Here is a 15,532-nt window from a genome sequence, read left to right as displayed (position 1 = left end):
AGTACCCATTGATTTGGCCTTCAGTCCAAAAAATTATTGAATCTCAGTATCTCATTCTGAAAAGCTAGTAGTTTTATTAAGAGTTCTGCCTAAGAGCAGTATTGTTGTCGTAGTTTTGAAAAGTACTGAACAGAGTCAGAGTGGATGAGTTAGGGAGCCCTGGGAAAGAGAGAGCTTCAGGATACCTGCTTTCATTTGTTTTGCCCTGTATGCATCACTGGTAACACTGTGATTTGCAGCAGCCCAGATTGCTTCCTCTGGTTCTCTTATGGCTTTTCTTTTGCTTGCCTTTCCCCTGGCGTTTTGCTCTCTGGCAGAAATAAGGAATGAATAATGCCTGCAGCCAGTGACAGTTATTGTTACTAACCTTTCCCTTTCTGTTCAAAATACAGGAAAAAAATGATCCTCAAAGAGGTATTCAAGAAATAGCTCCAATATTTTCTGTATTACTTCTTTTGTTCTAAAAAGCAAACAGCTATCTGCTAAAAAAAAAWTACCAAACTCAAAAATAATCTAAAATATGAATTAGCAAATCTTCAGTAGTGAAAGGCCACATACAAATAAAGGGTACCCAGGAGCAAGGAAGGATGCACAGTGATGTGATCCTGAAGTAAGCTGTGCTAATAGGAACCCTAGAATTTCTTCTGATCCCATTAGTGAATGGATTATCAGTACTACTACTATTGCTTTTATCCTTTCTTTCTTTTGATTCTGGCAGAGCTATACCAGCTTCATTAATAATGGTGGGTAAAGCTGCACTTGATGCAACTCTAGTTTCATTATCARTATTATTGGTGTAAATTAGGAAGACAGTGGGCTGTTGTCTCATTTTTGTATGTCCTAGCTGTCCCATTAGAAATATTATTTTCAGCTAAAAAAGAAGACATGGTTACTGGTGCTTTGGGAGAATTTTTCAGGGAACATTTATGATTCAGTAGAGCAAAGGGAACAACCTTTGGCAGAATTTTTTTGCATAGCTTTAAGTCTCTCAAATGCATATTTTTAGTTGAAGTTAAGTATCCTTACATCTTCWTTACCAGGGAGGAAGGGCAAGGAAGACATTTTAGAACAGCACTTTCTCTGATCCCAAACTGTACCTAAAATACATGAATAATTCTTTGGAGGGTTCTGTCCCTGACCGCTGTTTATCAAGAGGCTATACACCTAATGGTTAAATGACTAACTTTAGTAAAATAAATCCAATCAATTAAAAAGAAAAAATGACAAAAATATGCCAATAAAACTAATTGTAAGCTACAGGGACAAAAAACAATTTTAAAATCTGGTATCTGTCAAAGCTTGTAGAACAAGAATTCTCATGTGAATTTTTCAGATATTTCAGAAGCAGGTARCAGAAGTTCTTATATGAGTAATCTCAGAATTGTCATGGAAAGATAGCATTGTCCTAAAGTAAGAAGTACTTAGTCATAACAGTAATACTTAAAGGATAAAGCTTCTGAAAACTGTGAAAACATTTTCTTCCTATATGTATATAGATAGATAGATAGAGATATAGACAAATAGATATATAGATATGCACAGATATGTCTGTGTATATTTGCTGAACATATCTTTACTGAAAGCAGCACTAGCAAAAATACAAGCTACTACACAATTCATCTCTGATTCAATAAGAACCAAATTTAAATGGTGTATTAGTTAATTTATGGTCACACGACTCTTCGAGTACAATTTGAGATCAGGTTATGTGCTTATCCTCTACACATTGTTGGCAAGAACTGGTAAGATGCAGTACACTCTACTTGCTGGATTAGACAGCAGTGAAACTTTGAGGGTTGATTCTTGAACCATACTGCCCTATTGATTTTAGGAAGGATGGACGGAAATGTTTTAGTGCTTTTCAGGTGCAAGCAATGATTATACTTGTGAAGGGTAAATTATTCCTTTCAAACAAGAGCTGTTTCTTAAAATTCATCCAGTGATGGCAAAGGAGCCACATCTCCCTCCGTATATAATACCAAGTATGAGACACTTTCATTCAAATCCTCCTTCCTTCCTCTCCAAGAAGGTTAAAACCTACCAAATGAGTCCTGGGCAGGAGGCTGGGAAGGACACTCTCCATCTCTCCTGAGAGTCCAGGCTGTGGGGCAGTAGTAGAARTGCCAGTCCCAACGGGATCCAGGGAGCCAAGTGGGATGGGCAGCTTGCAGTGGGTGCCTGACTTTGCCATAGCAAAGGGAAGACTGGCTTCCCCTGCTCACAGGCCTTTTGTCATACTTCCTACCAAACAGCTTGGTTGGTAAAAACACTTCTGACTTTGATAGGAGGCAGCTGTTTTCTGGATCATGAATCTGTATTGGACTGAAATGCCCACATATTATCCAAATCCAGTTTCTATTTGGACTTGGCTCCTCTTGATTTTCTCTCATGTGTGCCCATTCATACTTAATGGCACCCGCATTAGGTATGTTTCACTTAAGTCCTGTTTAGAGGCGTTAAGAGATAAGCATTGTGTGGGCTTTTTTAACTGCCGCTTTACAGTTGATAATCTCAGTGATCAACAGTCAGACCTTTTCCAGCTTTGATTGTTACCTGGAAAATGAGTAAAATGTTAAGCATAGTTACATTGACCCAAAGTAGACCAGAGACCAACTAAACTGGCTCTGAGAGTCTTTGCTTAATATCTGCTTTCTTTTTAGTTTACAGAGAAAATACATTGCAACTTTCTTCCTTCTCCTTCCCAACCCCAACAACTTCCTTTCCCTTCAAAGTTCTCTTTGCCAAATAAGTTTGTTTTTACCCTTCTTTTGCAGACATGCCTGCTCTATCTCTGTTGAGATGGATGTATTATTTGTGCAAATATGTGAAAAGCATMATTTTTCTGGTCAGTTATGATAATGTTAGGTTCCTATGTTTAAATAAATGGTCTCAGAAAATGAAAATGATATATCAAGTCATTTAGATCATTCTGATTGCTAGCCTTAGTTTTATATTTAGTTTACTCCAGATGGTATATAAAATAAAATAGGAGTTTAACAGAGAGGATGCATAATGTGGTAGAAACTTCTTTCAGAATAAAGAATGCATTTCACTAAACAATGTGAAAAACAAACTTTCAAAAGTTCCTCCCACTTTATTTTACATTTTATTAACTTCTGTCCTTTCTTTAAGCTTGTTAAGAATTCAATACAAACATTACTTATCGCAGGCCAGAATACTATCCTACCTGTTTTAAGGTTAGCTGACAATTTTGGCTTTATAATCGATGTTCAACTTTCTAACGAGTTTATCAAACTACATTGAAATAACCACAGCCTTATTAAGCATCTCAGGCTTAATATTTTTGACTATTTCAGTTGGATGAAATGACAACCAAGAATAGGGTAAAATATATGGGTTTGGCCATGTTAAAACATTTGGGCAATATGTTTTGAATATTGGATAGAAGAATATGTTCATTTTAAAATGTCATAAACATTGGCACAGGAGGACTGCATTGAAGTTAATTTAAGTCTGGTATTTTGAACATTATTAAAACTTTGCAACTTAAATAATCTCCTTGCAGTCTATACTTGTCTATGGTGATGTGTGTATACAAGTAGAAATAATATAGGAATTATATGCAGCCATACAAGAGTGTAATATATAGTTTACCTTGTTCTTAATAGAAAATCTGTTTTCTCTTTTGAACTTAAAATACATGCAAAATGATTTGCATGTACACAAAAGCCTTTTTCAATATAGAAAAAATATATTATCCTTTTCCTCTCCCTGGGTAACAAAGGGAAAGGTTAAAAACAGAAAGAAATCTCTAAAACCAGCCTATATTTTGAGATTTCACAATTGTGTTTTCCACATCTAAGAATGTTATGAAAAAGTGAATATTATAAATCATAATAAAAAATGAATTCTTGCTTAACACCTCATGTTTTGAGCACTGTAATGAACACTTTTCCATATTTACACTCTTAAACACAACAGTGGGTCTCTGGAATAAAAAAGCTTATTTTTCAGCATTCAATATTAATCCTGGAAGTCAATATTAATATATTAGAATCCTCCCAGTCTCTTTTTTAGGAGTTTGAATGTACTTTAGATACTGCTAATAAACATGAAATAAACTAAGTTATTCCTTTTTGCTTTCATATTTTGATACTTCTGAAACTTGACTTTGTTCATTACTAAAAAATGTATTTATTAGCAGCCTGTGTTTTTTTTTCCCCTATATAGGAGGAAAACTGTACAGGGAACTGGCTCATGGGAATCTCCTTTTTTTGTTTCGTTCTTTTGTTTGTTTGTTTGTTTTTTTGTGTATGTGTGTGTCTCCAGATCATTAAAGACCAGAAGCTATTGGTGATAGTTGGAGGGATGCTACTGATTGATCTTTGCATCCTGATTTGCTGGCAGGTTGTGGACCCTTTGAGAAGGACAGTGGAAAAGTATAACATGGAGGTATGTCCCTAAGCCCAACTGATATTCATGGTCATATATCTGTATCTATAGCTTTCAATAGGGCCTAGCTAGGGATATACCAGGTTATATGAAAACAGGTCAAGTTTTTGTGTATTTGGGATTGTGGGGGAGGTATGTTCTTTTTTTCAAAAGTGAATACAAGTGGAAGCACTACAACCAACAGAAATCCTATCTGTATTTGAAGGTGTCACATTTCTGTCACTTGTGAGATATTTTAGATGAAAGCATTGTAAACATAGGAAAGTTCTTCGCTAAGATTTTCTGTTGCAATAAGTAATACAATACCAGAACCTATTTGCAGATTTCAGTGTGAATTCATTCAAAATAAATGCAGTAGAGGTCACTGCGTATACTGCAGTCTTTTGCAGAAGTTTGTGACCTACAGCTGTGCTTATTCTCAGCAAGAGCATGTGCATGCACACACAGTGATTGTTCCTATTTTAATGTAATTTCCATGCTAGAGGTTTTGACAGGAAGAAGATAATAGCTTACTGTCACCTTTTTTCTAGTGTTCTGATAGGTTTCTAGAAGTAGAGCTTACTGAACGTAAACGACAGCAACACCATAGTATCAAATATATAGAACTTAAAAATATATAATATTGTATCTTCATGTAAATTGGCAGTCTTTGAGAGTTCCTTACTTCCAACACGGAAACTGGAGATATCTGAAAACTGGATTATCTCAGGATAATCTATAAACTATATTCTGTTGTCCAAAGTTTGGCAGTCAGGAAGAAAAAAAATGATATTTTGCTCTTGGATGTTAATGCAAGAAAAGGTGTGGTATTTTATTCCATTGCTTTTACTTTACTCTTACTTTGCAGTATAGTTCTGGGATTTTATTAAGAGAAGATTTTAGATTTAAGTTGAATACAATTTCTGGAAGATGTCTTAGAATGGTATCTTCGAAAGTACAAGGGATACCTTTCAAAAAATCATTTTTCAGTCTGAAAAGAGATCTCTCAATTTTTTCCTAGAGTTTGAACTTTTTTTAGAAGATACACACCAGTCATTATGATTGTCAATAAGAAATGGAAAATGTAATGAAAATGTTTCTTGTACAGACACTTCTTTGTTTGCAGAGAGCTTGAAACAATAGCAGCATGTTAATAGCCACGTTTACTTCATTAAGCTTCAACTGCATTGCAAGTGATATTTCAATTGTCAGTATTGTTAACTATTTCACTACTTGTATAAAAACAAACATACTACGATGAGTAGTCATAAAATCCACTTACATTATTACTTATTTTAGTGCTGTGTTAGCAAGACTTTAACTTCTTTCCCTAATAAAAGGGAAGCCACACCTGAAGATCTCTMCGTCTGATTGGAGTGAATTTTTTTTGTAGCAATAACTTTAGAAATTATTAAAACATAAATACCCTAGACTTGAAAATTAATATTTATTTCACTTTTAAGTGACTGCAGCTTACCTTTGAGCTTGTAAATGTGTATTCTTTGGCGATTTAATTTATGTCATTTAAAGCTTAATGTTTCCTCGACTTTGGGCTGCACATCAGTTCCTGAAATCTGTATTAGAACTGAAACTCTCTGAGAAACATGCAAGCCCATGTAAAATGGATATTTAAAAAACTCATGTTCACTGAATATGCATAGTAAAAAATGTATTTTCTATTCAGCATAGAAATGACTTAATTTTTGTATTAGAGTTTTTCATTTTTACTCTAAGTTATGCATAGTGTTTTAAACTAATGGATTTTGGGAGGGAAGGAAATAAAAGTATTATGCAAGTGAATTTCATCATTAAAATTATGTACCTATGATATAAACATTGAGGTGAACTCTAATTTGCTTTCCTAAAGCAGAGCTCTGCTTCAAAAAGTCTCAGAAACACTTCTATTAAAAGAAAATGACAATGTTGGATTTGGTGGATAGTTGTTGGATTTGTTTGTTGTAACAAATAGGTTACAGATAGAGTAAGGGATTACTTTTAAAGTTCTGTAGTTGTACCCTGAWCTTCTACAAAAGAAGAGTATGGTTCCTCCTACATATGCTTTGTATAGAGTACTGTAGCTTGAGTCTCATTTAATGCAAAAGCATTTTCTGACACAGAATGCTTCTCGACTTCAAGCAACAACTGCCAAAAAGAAAAAAAATCATTAGGGTGGAACTCAGCCTCAGAATGGGGGACATCATAAAACTGAGGAAGCTTTTAAAAAGAAGCTACAGAGGAGACCCTAGAGAGTTAAATCTTTGCAAGGGGCCTAGAGAGTATTAAGAATACCATATCAGAGGCACAGAGTAAATGTGTGTCTTTATTAAGCATGACTTGAAAAAGAAGAACCTCAGCATGACTAAACAGCAAGAAAACCAAAGCTGTATCCAAATAACCAAAACAGAAAAGATCATAAACTCTGGTAGGTTAAATGTAGAAGACAATAAGTCAGGCTAAACACTTGCAAAAGTCATAAACATGAACAATAAATCTTTCTCTAAATATTCTGAGCAGGAAGCTTGCCAAGGAATCTTGGGGGCAATAGTTGATCAGAGTGTAAAAGAAGTACTTGGAGAGAACAAGGCTGTATTTTTCTGCCTTTTTCAGTGTGGAAGAGCTTGTGGAGATTCCTATGACAGAGCCTTTATGTTGAACTCATTGAAAAACTGACTGGAATTGCTGATAGAGGAATTCAAGGAATAAATAGACAAAGCCACCAAAAATGTTTCACTAGAACCATATTCTTACAACATTTCTAAAAGAATTCAAGCGAGTAATAGCCAAACAGCAGTATTTAATTTTTAGCCAAGAATTGCTTTGATATCTAAGCAGAAGGTTGCAGACATTTTGCCATGTTTTCAAGAAAGATTGGAAACTTCAGACTTGTAAGCTGATGTCTGTACCAGTCCAACTGATAAAAATTATAATCAAGAAAAGAATTAGGGTTAAATGTGCTACACTGAGGATGAGTTAAGATGTATGTCATTTGTGAAGGAACATGTAGCTCACAAATTCAGTGAAATCCTTTGACAAAGTCTGCAAGCATGTGGACAGAACTTGACATAGCCCGTTAGATTCCTGAAATTTCTTTCATCAAAGGCTGTCATGGGAACTTAATAGTATTGGAATAATACAGATGCTCTTATGTGAATATAAAATTGTTTAGAAGAAGGAAACAAGGAATAAGTAAAAGTTCATTCTTCAGGAAAAAGGCACATAGACAGTGGAGTTCTTCAGGGATCTGTGCTGGGGCATGTGTTGTTCAATAGAAAAGGAAGGGAATAATGARATGACAAAAATTTATTGATGGTAGCAAGTTATTCCAGATAGTAAAAATGAGGGCTGATTGTGAAGAATTGCAGAGAGACATTGCAAAACTCTAGGTCTGAAAAATAAAATGGTAGATAAAATTCAATGTAGAAAAGTATTAAGTGATGCATATGGAATAGAAAAGTCCTAAGGTTACATAAAAAATGTTATATTCTGACTCCTTCAGTGCTGTGTTGGAGCAGGACACTGGTGTTAGAAAATTCCATGAAAATATGCTGAGTAGCAATCAAACAGTCTAAGTACTAGAAATTATTTGGAAAGGAATGCAGAACAAAGCAGAGAAAATAATTTCTGTATGATCTAGTATATCCTTGTGAAGAACCTGTTTATGTCCTTAACCCAGCATCATTGATCTGTCAGTACTTAATCTTTWGTGGATGGCATCATGCAGTACATGTTTTTGACTGGAGTGGTGTTACTAATCCTTCTCCACAGGGAGTTCCAACACCAAAGCCTGCATTTTTAGGAGTCAAACTCAACTTAAAGTAAAATCATTTTTCCTGATTACAGCTGTAGCAGCAAACTTAAATATTATTATCTTGTTTGCTATGCAAAGTCTTAATTGATGTTTTGGAAGATGGGATTTTTAGACTGTGATTTTAAGTTCAACCAGAAAAATTCCATATGTGGACTGCGTAAAATCAGTGCCTTACATCTCTCTAACTAAGACAGAATAAGCCTGATTTAAACTAAGTAATTTTGCCTAAGCTTTTTATTTAACTAGCTAACTCAGAAAAAAATCACATTAACTGATTCAACACTATGCTGCAAATGACCTAAGATGCATCAGTCTACTGACACAAGTATATCAAGCTTGTAGGAATTAGTGTGATGCTCAGGGCTGAGATTGCTCCTAGTGTAACATGAATATTCCAGAGATATTATCTGGAATGCAAGTAAATTCAACTAAATATATGGTTCTGGAAGTTATTTAAGGTAATGATGCTAGACCACTGATCAGAGAAAGAAAGAAAATAGTTTGTAAGCTAACCAGAAATGTAAGTAGTCAAGTCTGAACCATTTCATTAACAACCAAAACTCAGCAACAGTTTAGTCTGCATCCCTGTTAGGAGTTTCATTTATTATTTATTAGTTTAGGAATATTAATATGCTGCTCATCCTGCTCCCAATGTGATGTAGCTACCCTGGCAAAAGTTTTCATTCCGTAACCAATAAATCCACCATTAACACCTTCATGATAATAAGACACATCAGCAGAGCAAAATTTCTTTGATATACTTTAGTTTAGGGTTTCCTTGTAGCTCAGCAACTTCTGTCAAAGAATATGGCATTTTACACTCATTAAATCAATACCATGTGTCATTTAGGCACAGCTTTGATCTTCATTTATTCTAGGTAAGGCTGGTTTTAGATATTATAGAATGTATCTTTACTTAATGATCTGATAAATATCAGCATTAAAAACTGTCTTCATGACCCCATTCACTGAAAAGCTTTATGTACTTATGGATTGCATGCACGTAGACATCACCAAGAGATAAGAGTTATTTCAGGCTTAACAGCTGTGATCCAGAGCTCCATCTTAACTCATAACTATGTTAAGGCTGGTGAATCAAGGCTAATAAATCTCAGTGTTTGAGTTGAGCAGCATACTAAAATAGTGACTGTGGAGCCAGCTTGTCACTAACCAGCTTGGAGCAGGTAGAGAATTTCTCATCTCTTTATATCAATCTCTATGGACATAACTGAGATGTCCTATAAACTTGGAAAGGAGTTCGTATATTAGGAGTGAAAAGAAAGGCAGTAAAAGAGCACATCCAAGGTGACCATAATTCCATATCCTAAGAGTTAGACTAGTTAACTAAAAGTAGAGGCTGCTAAATATAAAACCTTTCTTTAGGACAGTATCATGTCTTGTGGAATTGATGTGTTTGTGTGTTAAAAAAAAGAAGAAAAAAAAGTGAAGATTGGGATTTGGTTACATTGATGTGCATTGATCACTTTCATATARACTTCTACTAAAGTCCTAGTTTAGTTGCCTATGTACTTTTCTAGGGTCTAACCTTTAGTACTAGTCATGATACTGCTACTCTAAGACTGGAAAATATTCTAGCCCAAATCTATATAATGGAGAAGGGTATATATATGTGTGTGTGTGTAAGTTTGTAACCAGAAATGTGGGAGTAACATCTGTCTGGAATTGGTAAATATGTCTGATTCTAGTTCATAGAGTCAAGTAGAACTATGCAGACTCTTCACTTTTTTTGAGACAAGTAGATTTTTTTTTCTCTTTGTATATATCATAAACAAAACACAGAATGGTTGGAAGGACCTCTGGAGATCATTTAGCTAGTCCAACCCGATGCTCAAGCAGTATCACCTGCATTTAGAGTTTGCTGTTTACATTTTGCTGTTGAGATATTCAGTCAGCTAATAGCTGGATTGGAGAGAACATACATTATGAAATGAAATAAATAATTGTCTGAACTAGTTTCTGGGGGTGTTCAGGCTAATGCAGATCAGAGCTTGTTAGCCAATTATGCCCATCTGTTTCACCCTATTATTTTAAAAGTAAATTTAGTTTCTTCCATTCCAATTTGAAATATTACAGACTGTGAGAGCCTAATGTCTCCTAAAATCTGTAGCCTGCTTTCAAGTCCTGCCATTGTAGTGGCCCATCAGCCAGCAGCGGAAACTAAGACTTTTTACTTTCATCCACTGGGGCCTGCTGGTGTCTAGCAGCCATTCCAGACAGGAAGAAAATGGCCATTAAAGTAGCTGTAAACGTTCTGCTGGCCCAGAGGATCTACGTAAGGTCCAAAGAAAGAGTAAATATTAAAGAGAGAAAGTTGATTTACTTATCTTGCTGATTTGACATCAGTTTCCAAGGAAACAGAAAAATGTGAGAACAGAGATCCAGCAGCTTAAATTGACTGAGCTAGTGGCTAGTTCTCTTTCTGTTTCCATAGAAACAGATATCAAATTGGCATAAATAAGGAAATAGGGCAGTCAGTTCCAAAATGGCGGGTGAACGGCTGCTGCTTCAGCTACTTAATAAAATGAAACTTGTTGGTATTTATTCCTCTTCAGAAAGCAATTGCAATTTTAGATCTGGCCCACTGTTAACTTTTCTGTTACTATATTCCAACCAAATGAACAGAGGAATGGACTAGACCTGAAATTCATCCAGTTTAACAGCTTGTTTGCAACAGTATTTGGCACATGCAGTGTTGGAGAAGGATAGAAACATAGTGAAAGTTCTTTGGTCTTGCCTAAATTTTCACCAATAGTCCGTGATAACTAGTGACTTCAAATAGCAGATGAACGTATCTCRCAGCATTTTTTTAAGCATTCACTATTTGAGTACTTTTGTTGCCTGTATAAATATTAGTTGTTTTTGACTCTTGCTAAGTTTTCACAGTTCAGTGTAATCGCTAATTATGAACTGTGTGAAAAATGGCTTCCATTTTCAATAATGAAAATGTTACTTTTCAGTCACATCGAACGTTCCTTATTGTTCTTTTAGGGAAGGAAAAAAAAAAAAAAAAAGGAATCTTCCCCACTTACCTTTGCTGTAGCATTCATTAGTTAGCATTTGTTTATCACACATTTTTATTTTCCTTTGGTGGATAATCCCAATATTAAAAAGATCTTTTCCTTATAACAGAGAAACTATAAAGCATTCTTTTTATTTGAGATGACTAATACTGCATATGGTATTTTTGAAGACCTGAGTAATAGTTTTCTCTACTGTTCAATGTGTTTCTTATGTTTTCTTTACTCATTTTCACCATTGTACACCATTAAACAGAAGTTCATTTCAATACATTAAGACCACTAAAGAATTTATAAGTAGTTCCCTTGTTTTTAAGTGAGAACTGTTTTATAATTACTGACATTGAATGTCAACTGTCGTCATATTGTCTATTCATTTACCTTGGTTAGGTTTCTCACAATTATCATTAGCTTCAATTAACCTCAACATTTTTGTATGCAAATTTTCCTACTCATGTTATTGAGCAGTACTGATTTTCATTTGGAATAACGGTTCTTAGAATGGAATTATTACTGTGGAATATCGAAGTATGCTAATGGGATTTTCATGTATTGTTATTGTTAATTGTGCTGTTTTTATGCAGTCACACTGCTGGCACACCACTACTGCTCTGGTAACACTTCTCTCCAGCTAGGCTTGTTCTGAGAACTCAACCACCAAAGGTATCCAATAGCACCCATCCTTCCCACTGTATTGGCAACCTAGGCTATTTCTCCCCTTAGGATTTTATGGTATAATTGTCCATCCTAAGGGACTATTCAAGGAATGGAAATCAGACGTGACACCAGTAAGGTCATGTAGATATGGATTAAAAGCTGTCATTTACTGCTTTTGATAGCAGCACCACTAAACTCCCCAAGAATAAACTAAGACTACCAGTAAATGATTCCCAACCTAATGAGCATTTGGCCTATCATCAGTGATACCCGACTGGTTAACATAAAAGACACTATGATAGTTTTCTTCATTCACCGAGGATGCTCAATACATAATAGAGTCAGTGGCATTTCTTTCCTTTAAGCATCAAATACCCAAGATACATTCATCCAGATTTATTCTTCTGAAGGTTGAAAACCAAGCCAAAAGTAATATTGATTTTATGCCTCCCTGGAAGGCTACAGATTGCTACAGAGTTACTAGAGGACCACAGTGATACTTCTTGGTAGTCAGGAAATACCACTGGCTTTGGGATATTTCGGTATTCATTCAGCAGTATCACACTTGTAACAATTTAGAAGCTCATCTCCTCATACACTTTCCTGCTTCTTTCAAAAGAGATAAATTTCTGATGGATCTCACATTTTTACTTGAATTGATATTAAGCGTCAAGATTTAGAGGCTTTATAACCCATCCAGGAACATTTTGATCTGTTATGTTGGTGATTTGATCTGTTCTTAATATCAGAAGCAAGAAGGAGATGAAAAGTSTTCCACCCTCAAAGTCCAAAGACTGATTAAGAAAAGCAAGACTCTACTTCCAGAAAATAGACTCAAGGATCTGATCAATTTCTCCCACTGGATTCTGTCCCGAGTATTCACAGATCCTTGAAAGACCCTTTCTAGCTATTCATTCTGGAAGCAAACATCATTGTATAGAAAAAGACAGTTTTACTGTTTATGTTGGGAAACAGATGCTGAAATGAAACATAGAGAATTACTCAAGAATATGCTGAAGCTGCATTACTACCAATAAAATCCTTCTAACAGATTTTGCTGAAGATATCAAATTCTCTCCTAAAAAAAATAAATATATATATTTGGGATAATAAATTGTCTAATGTAGCTAATTCTTCTTTTGAGGAAGAATATTCCCTTGTTCCTCTGAATCTTTAGTCTGACGCTGAAAAGACAGATCCTTGATATTCTAGTACTGCCTTTAGTCACTGAACAAGCTCATGGAGAAAGCCAGTCTTGAGCTTRGCTGATTATAGCCAGTATTTTTCACCTGGAATGTCATGAATTCAAGTGAAGACATTGTACTAAAAGATATTTAATGGCAGTGATGGATTAGTCCTACAGTCAATGGGGAGAGGGAAGCCATCTAGTCACCTGCCATGAGATCTTTATGCAATGCTTGATCATGAAACAATGCTCTGTCATCAAGAAGATCTCCCTCAGGTCAAGGTATTGCACTAAAAGGTGTTTCTCAAACCTAATAGGTGGTTTTGTACTTTTACTTTAGAGACAAAATGCTGTGTGGATCAATTATATTTCTAGCATACACAAGTAGACACTTGTTGAATTGATTAGCATGGGCACTCACAAAGGCAATAAGCAGATGTTACAGAGTACTGGAAACTAAAACTATGCAACAAACAGATTATATGCTGGTGGGGAGACAGCCTGTAGAAAAATTTCCAGGTGCAATATCAGCCTCTTAATGTGTACACACAATAGGACTTTTCACTCCTTTGTTTAGGAAATCTTCTGGATTTTTTTTTTGCTAAACTCTCACACAGAGCAGCATCCATGAAGAATGCTATACTGTCTCTCTACCCAAACCTTGAAGACTCTGTCCCATCCTGACAAAGCAATGTATAGTTTATAACTTAGTTATTTATAACTTGTCATCTGGACAGCACCAATACAGTATATTTGGACATGAAACTACAGAATGGCTTTAGGCTATTCTCTATATTGTTCTCCCTTATAGTATTAAGTCAAGGTATTTGACTTAAGATCTTATATATGTAAAGAATGCTTAGTGTTTTGGAGAGGACAGTTGTATTCTTTTTTCTGATACCTATACTCCAAAAAGTTCCAAAGTAAAGTTCATATGTAAGTGAGAAAAAGCTTTTGGAGCATCTGCCAAATACTAGAATTATTTTTTTCCATTAAAAACTATAGATCATCAAAAATCTATCCCCTCTTACAAAAGCAAACCCTGTTTCTGAACCTACCTTCTCCAGCCTAATTATCCAGTAAAATGTGTGTATACATTTTAATTTTTATTTTAAAATATCTCACTGCATACTTTCTACTTCACAGAGAAAAGATAAGTGGAAAAATACATAATAGATGTTACCACATTGTTAAGGGGATCAGAAAGCACTAGAAATGTTATAGCAATTAATATATTTTTGAAAAGCTTCTACAGAATTGTGAGATTTTTGCTTTATAATGTGCTGACTTACTCCCCACTGCAGCAGCTGCCTGCCAGCCCTCCTTGTCCTTACTTTGGTGGTGGTCAACGTGGTGTGTATAGTCTCTTCTTTGTACAGGCTAAGTAAGCAGCAAGACCTTGATCATACCTCACAGGAGCTGTTCTGTAGTTGCCTACCTGCACTGCACAGCTGCTTACATAGTCCATGTCTCAGTCCATTCCCAGGTGAGGGCAGCACCTTGAGTAAGTGTTTCTATGTATTCCTTGACACAGCTCACATACCATTTGGCTTATGGACTTTTAAATGTAAAAGCAACACTTACTTCAGGCCTCTGTCTTAGGAGCAATTTGCATTGAAAAACTACATAGTTTCAGTCAGTTTTTGTCAGGCTACATATTTTCATTAGCCTATATTTGACAACTAAGTAGCAGTGTTGTCCCTGGATGTGTGTTGCATAATGACTACTTAACATATCATTTTATTTCCCTATTTTTCTGAATCTTTGTGAAGTTACTCATTTCCATTACTTGAAAAGAACAGATCTAGTATAGAAAATTTTTGCACATTCTCTTCACTAGGAAATATGAGTCTTCATTATTCTGTCATCTTTACTGCTTGCGTTAACTCTAGCAGTGCCATGGGCACTCTCTTTTGGATTTTCAGGTTCATTTAAAGTAATTGTGTGTTGTTTTCTAGCTATTTGCCCTTGGAAACCTGTGTTAGCCATTCTAATTTTTCTCATACCATTTCTGCCCTAATGTATGTTTTTTTTTTCTTTTATCAACTTGCTTTTTATGGTTAAATTCTAAGAGCCCCCTAAATATCTCAAATAACATTTTGAGTTTAAGCGTCTTGGTGTAATGCTTTAACATTGCCTTTTTGTTCAACACTTTCCATTCATCCTGAGATATTTTTATTGCTTCCTCATGTTGCATGTGTGACCTAAGAAGGAATTTTAGAGATAAGAATTTTTCTAATGCAGTTGAGAATTCCTTTATTATTATTACTGTTTTATTTTAAAGTTTATTTGGTTAGAATACTCCCTCTATAGAAATACTCTTTTTATATTTTAAAACCATGAAACCATAAAAACTTTGGCATCATTTCTCTTTATTAAATAGAATCCCGCATAATTTTTAAAAGTGTGGGAGAATCTCTTCTGATGTGTGCTGCAGAATTAGGCACTCCA

At 35.1% G+C, this 15,532-nt stretch overlaps 1 protein-coding gene across 1 annotated transcript in view; it reads left to right on the top strand.

Annotated features, from left to right (window-relative positions):
* The window catches only part of GABBR2 (gamma-aminobutyric acid type B receptor subunit 2), a 202,375-nt gene that overhangs the window by 70,883 nt on the left and 115,960 nt on the right, over positions 1 to 15,532 (top strand). Inside the window, exon 7 of the mRNA XM_085317035.1 lies at positions 4,291 to 4,413. Within this exon, the coding sequence (XP_085173161.1) occupies positions 4,291 to 4,413 (123 nt within the window). The remainder of the gene's footprint in view (positions 1 to 4,290; positions 4,414 to 15,532) is intronic.

Source organism: Rhea americana, unplaced genomic scaffold, assembly GCF_003343005.1.
Source record: "Rhea americana isolate MKP2758 unplaced genomic scaffold, rheAme1 scaffold_486, whole genome shotgun sequence".
Classification (NCBI taxonomy): Eukaryota; Metazoa; Chordata; class Aves; order Rheiformes; family Rheidae; genus Rhea; species Rhea americana.
This window is presented reverse-complemented; position numbering and strand designations above follow the sequence as displayed.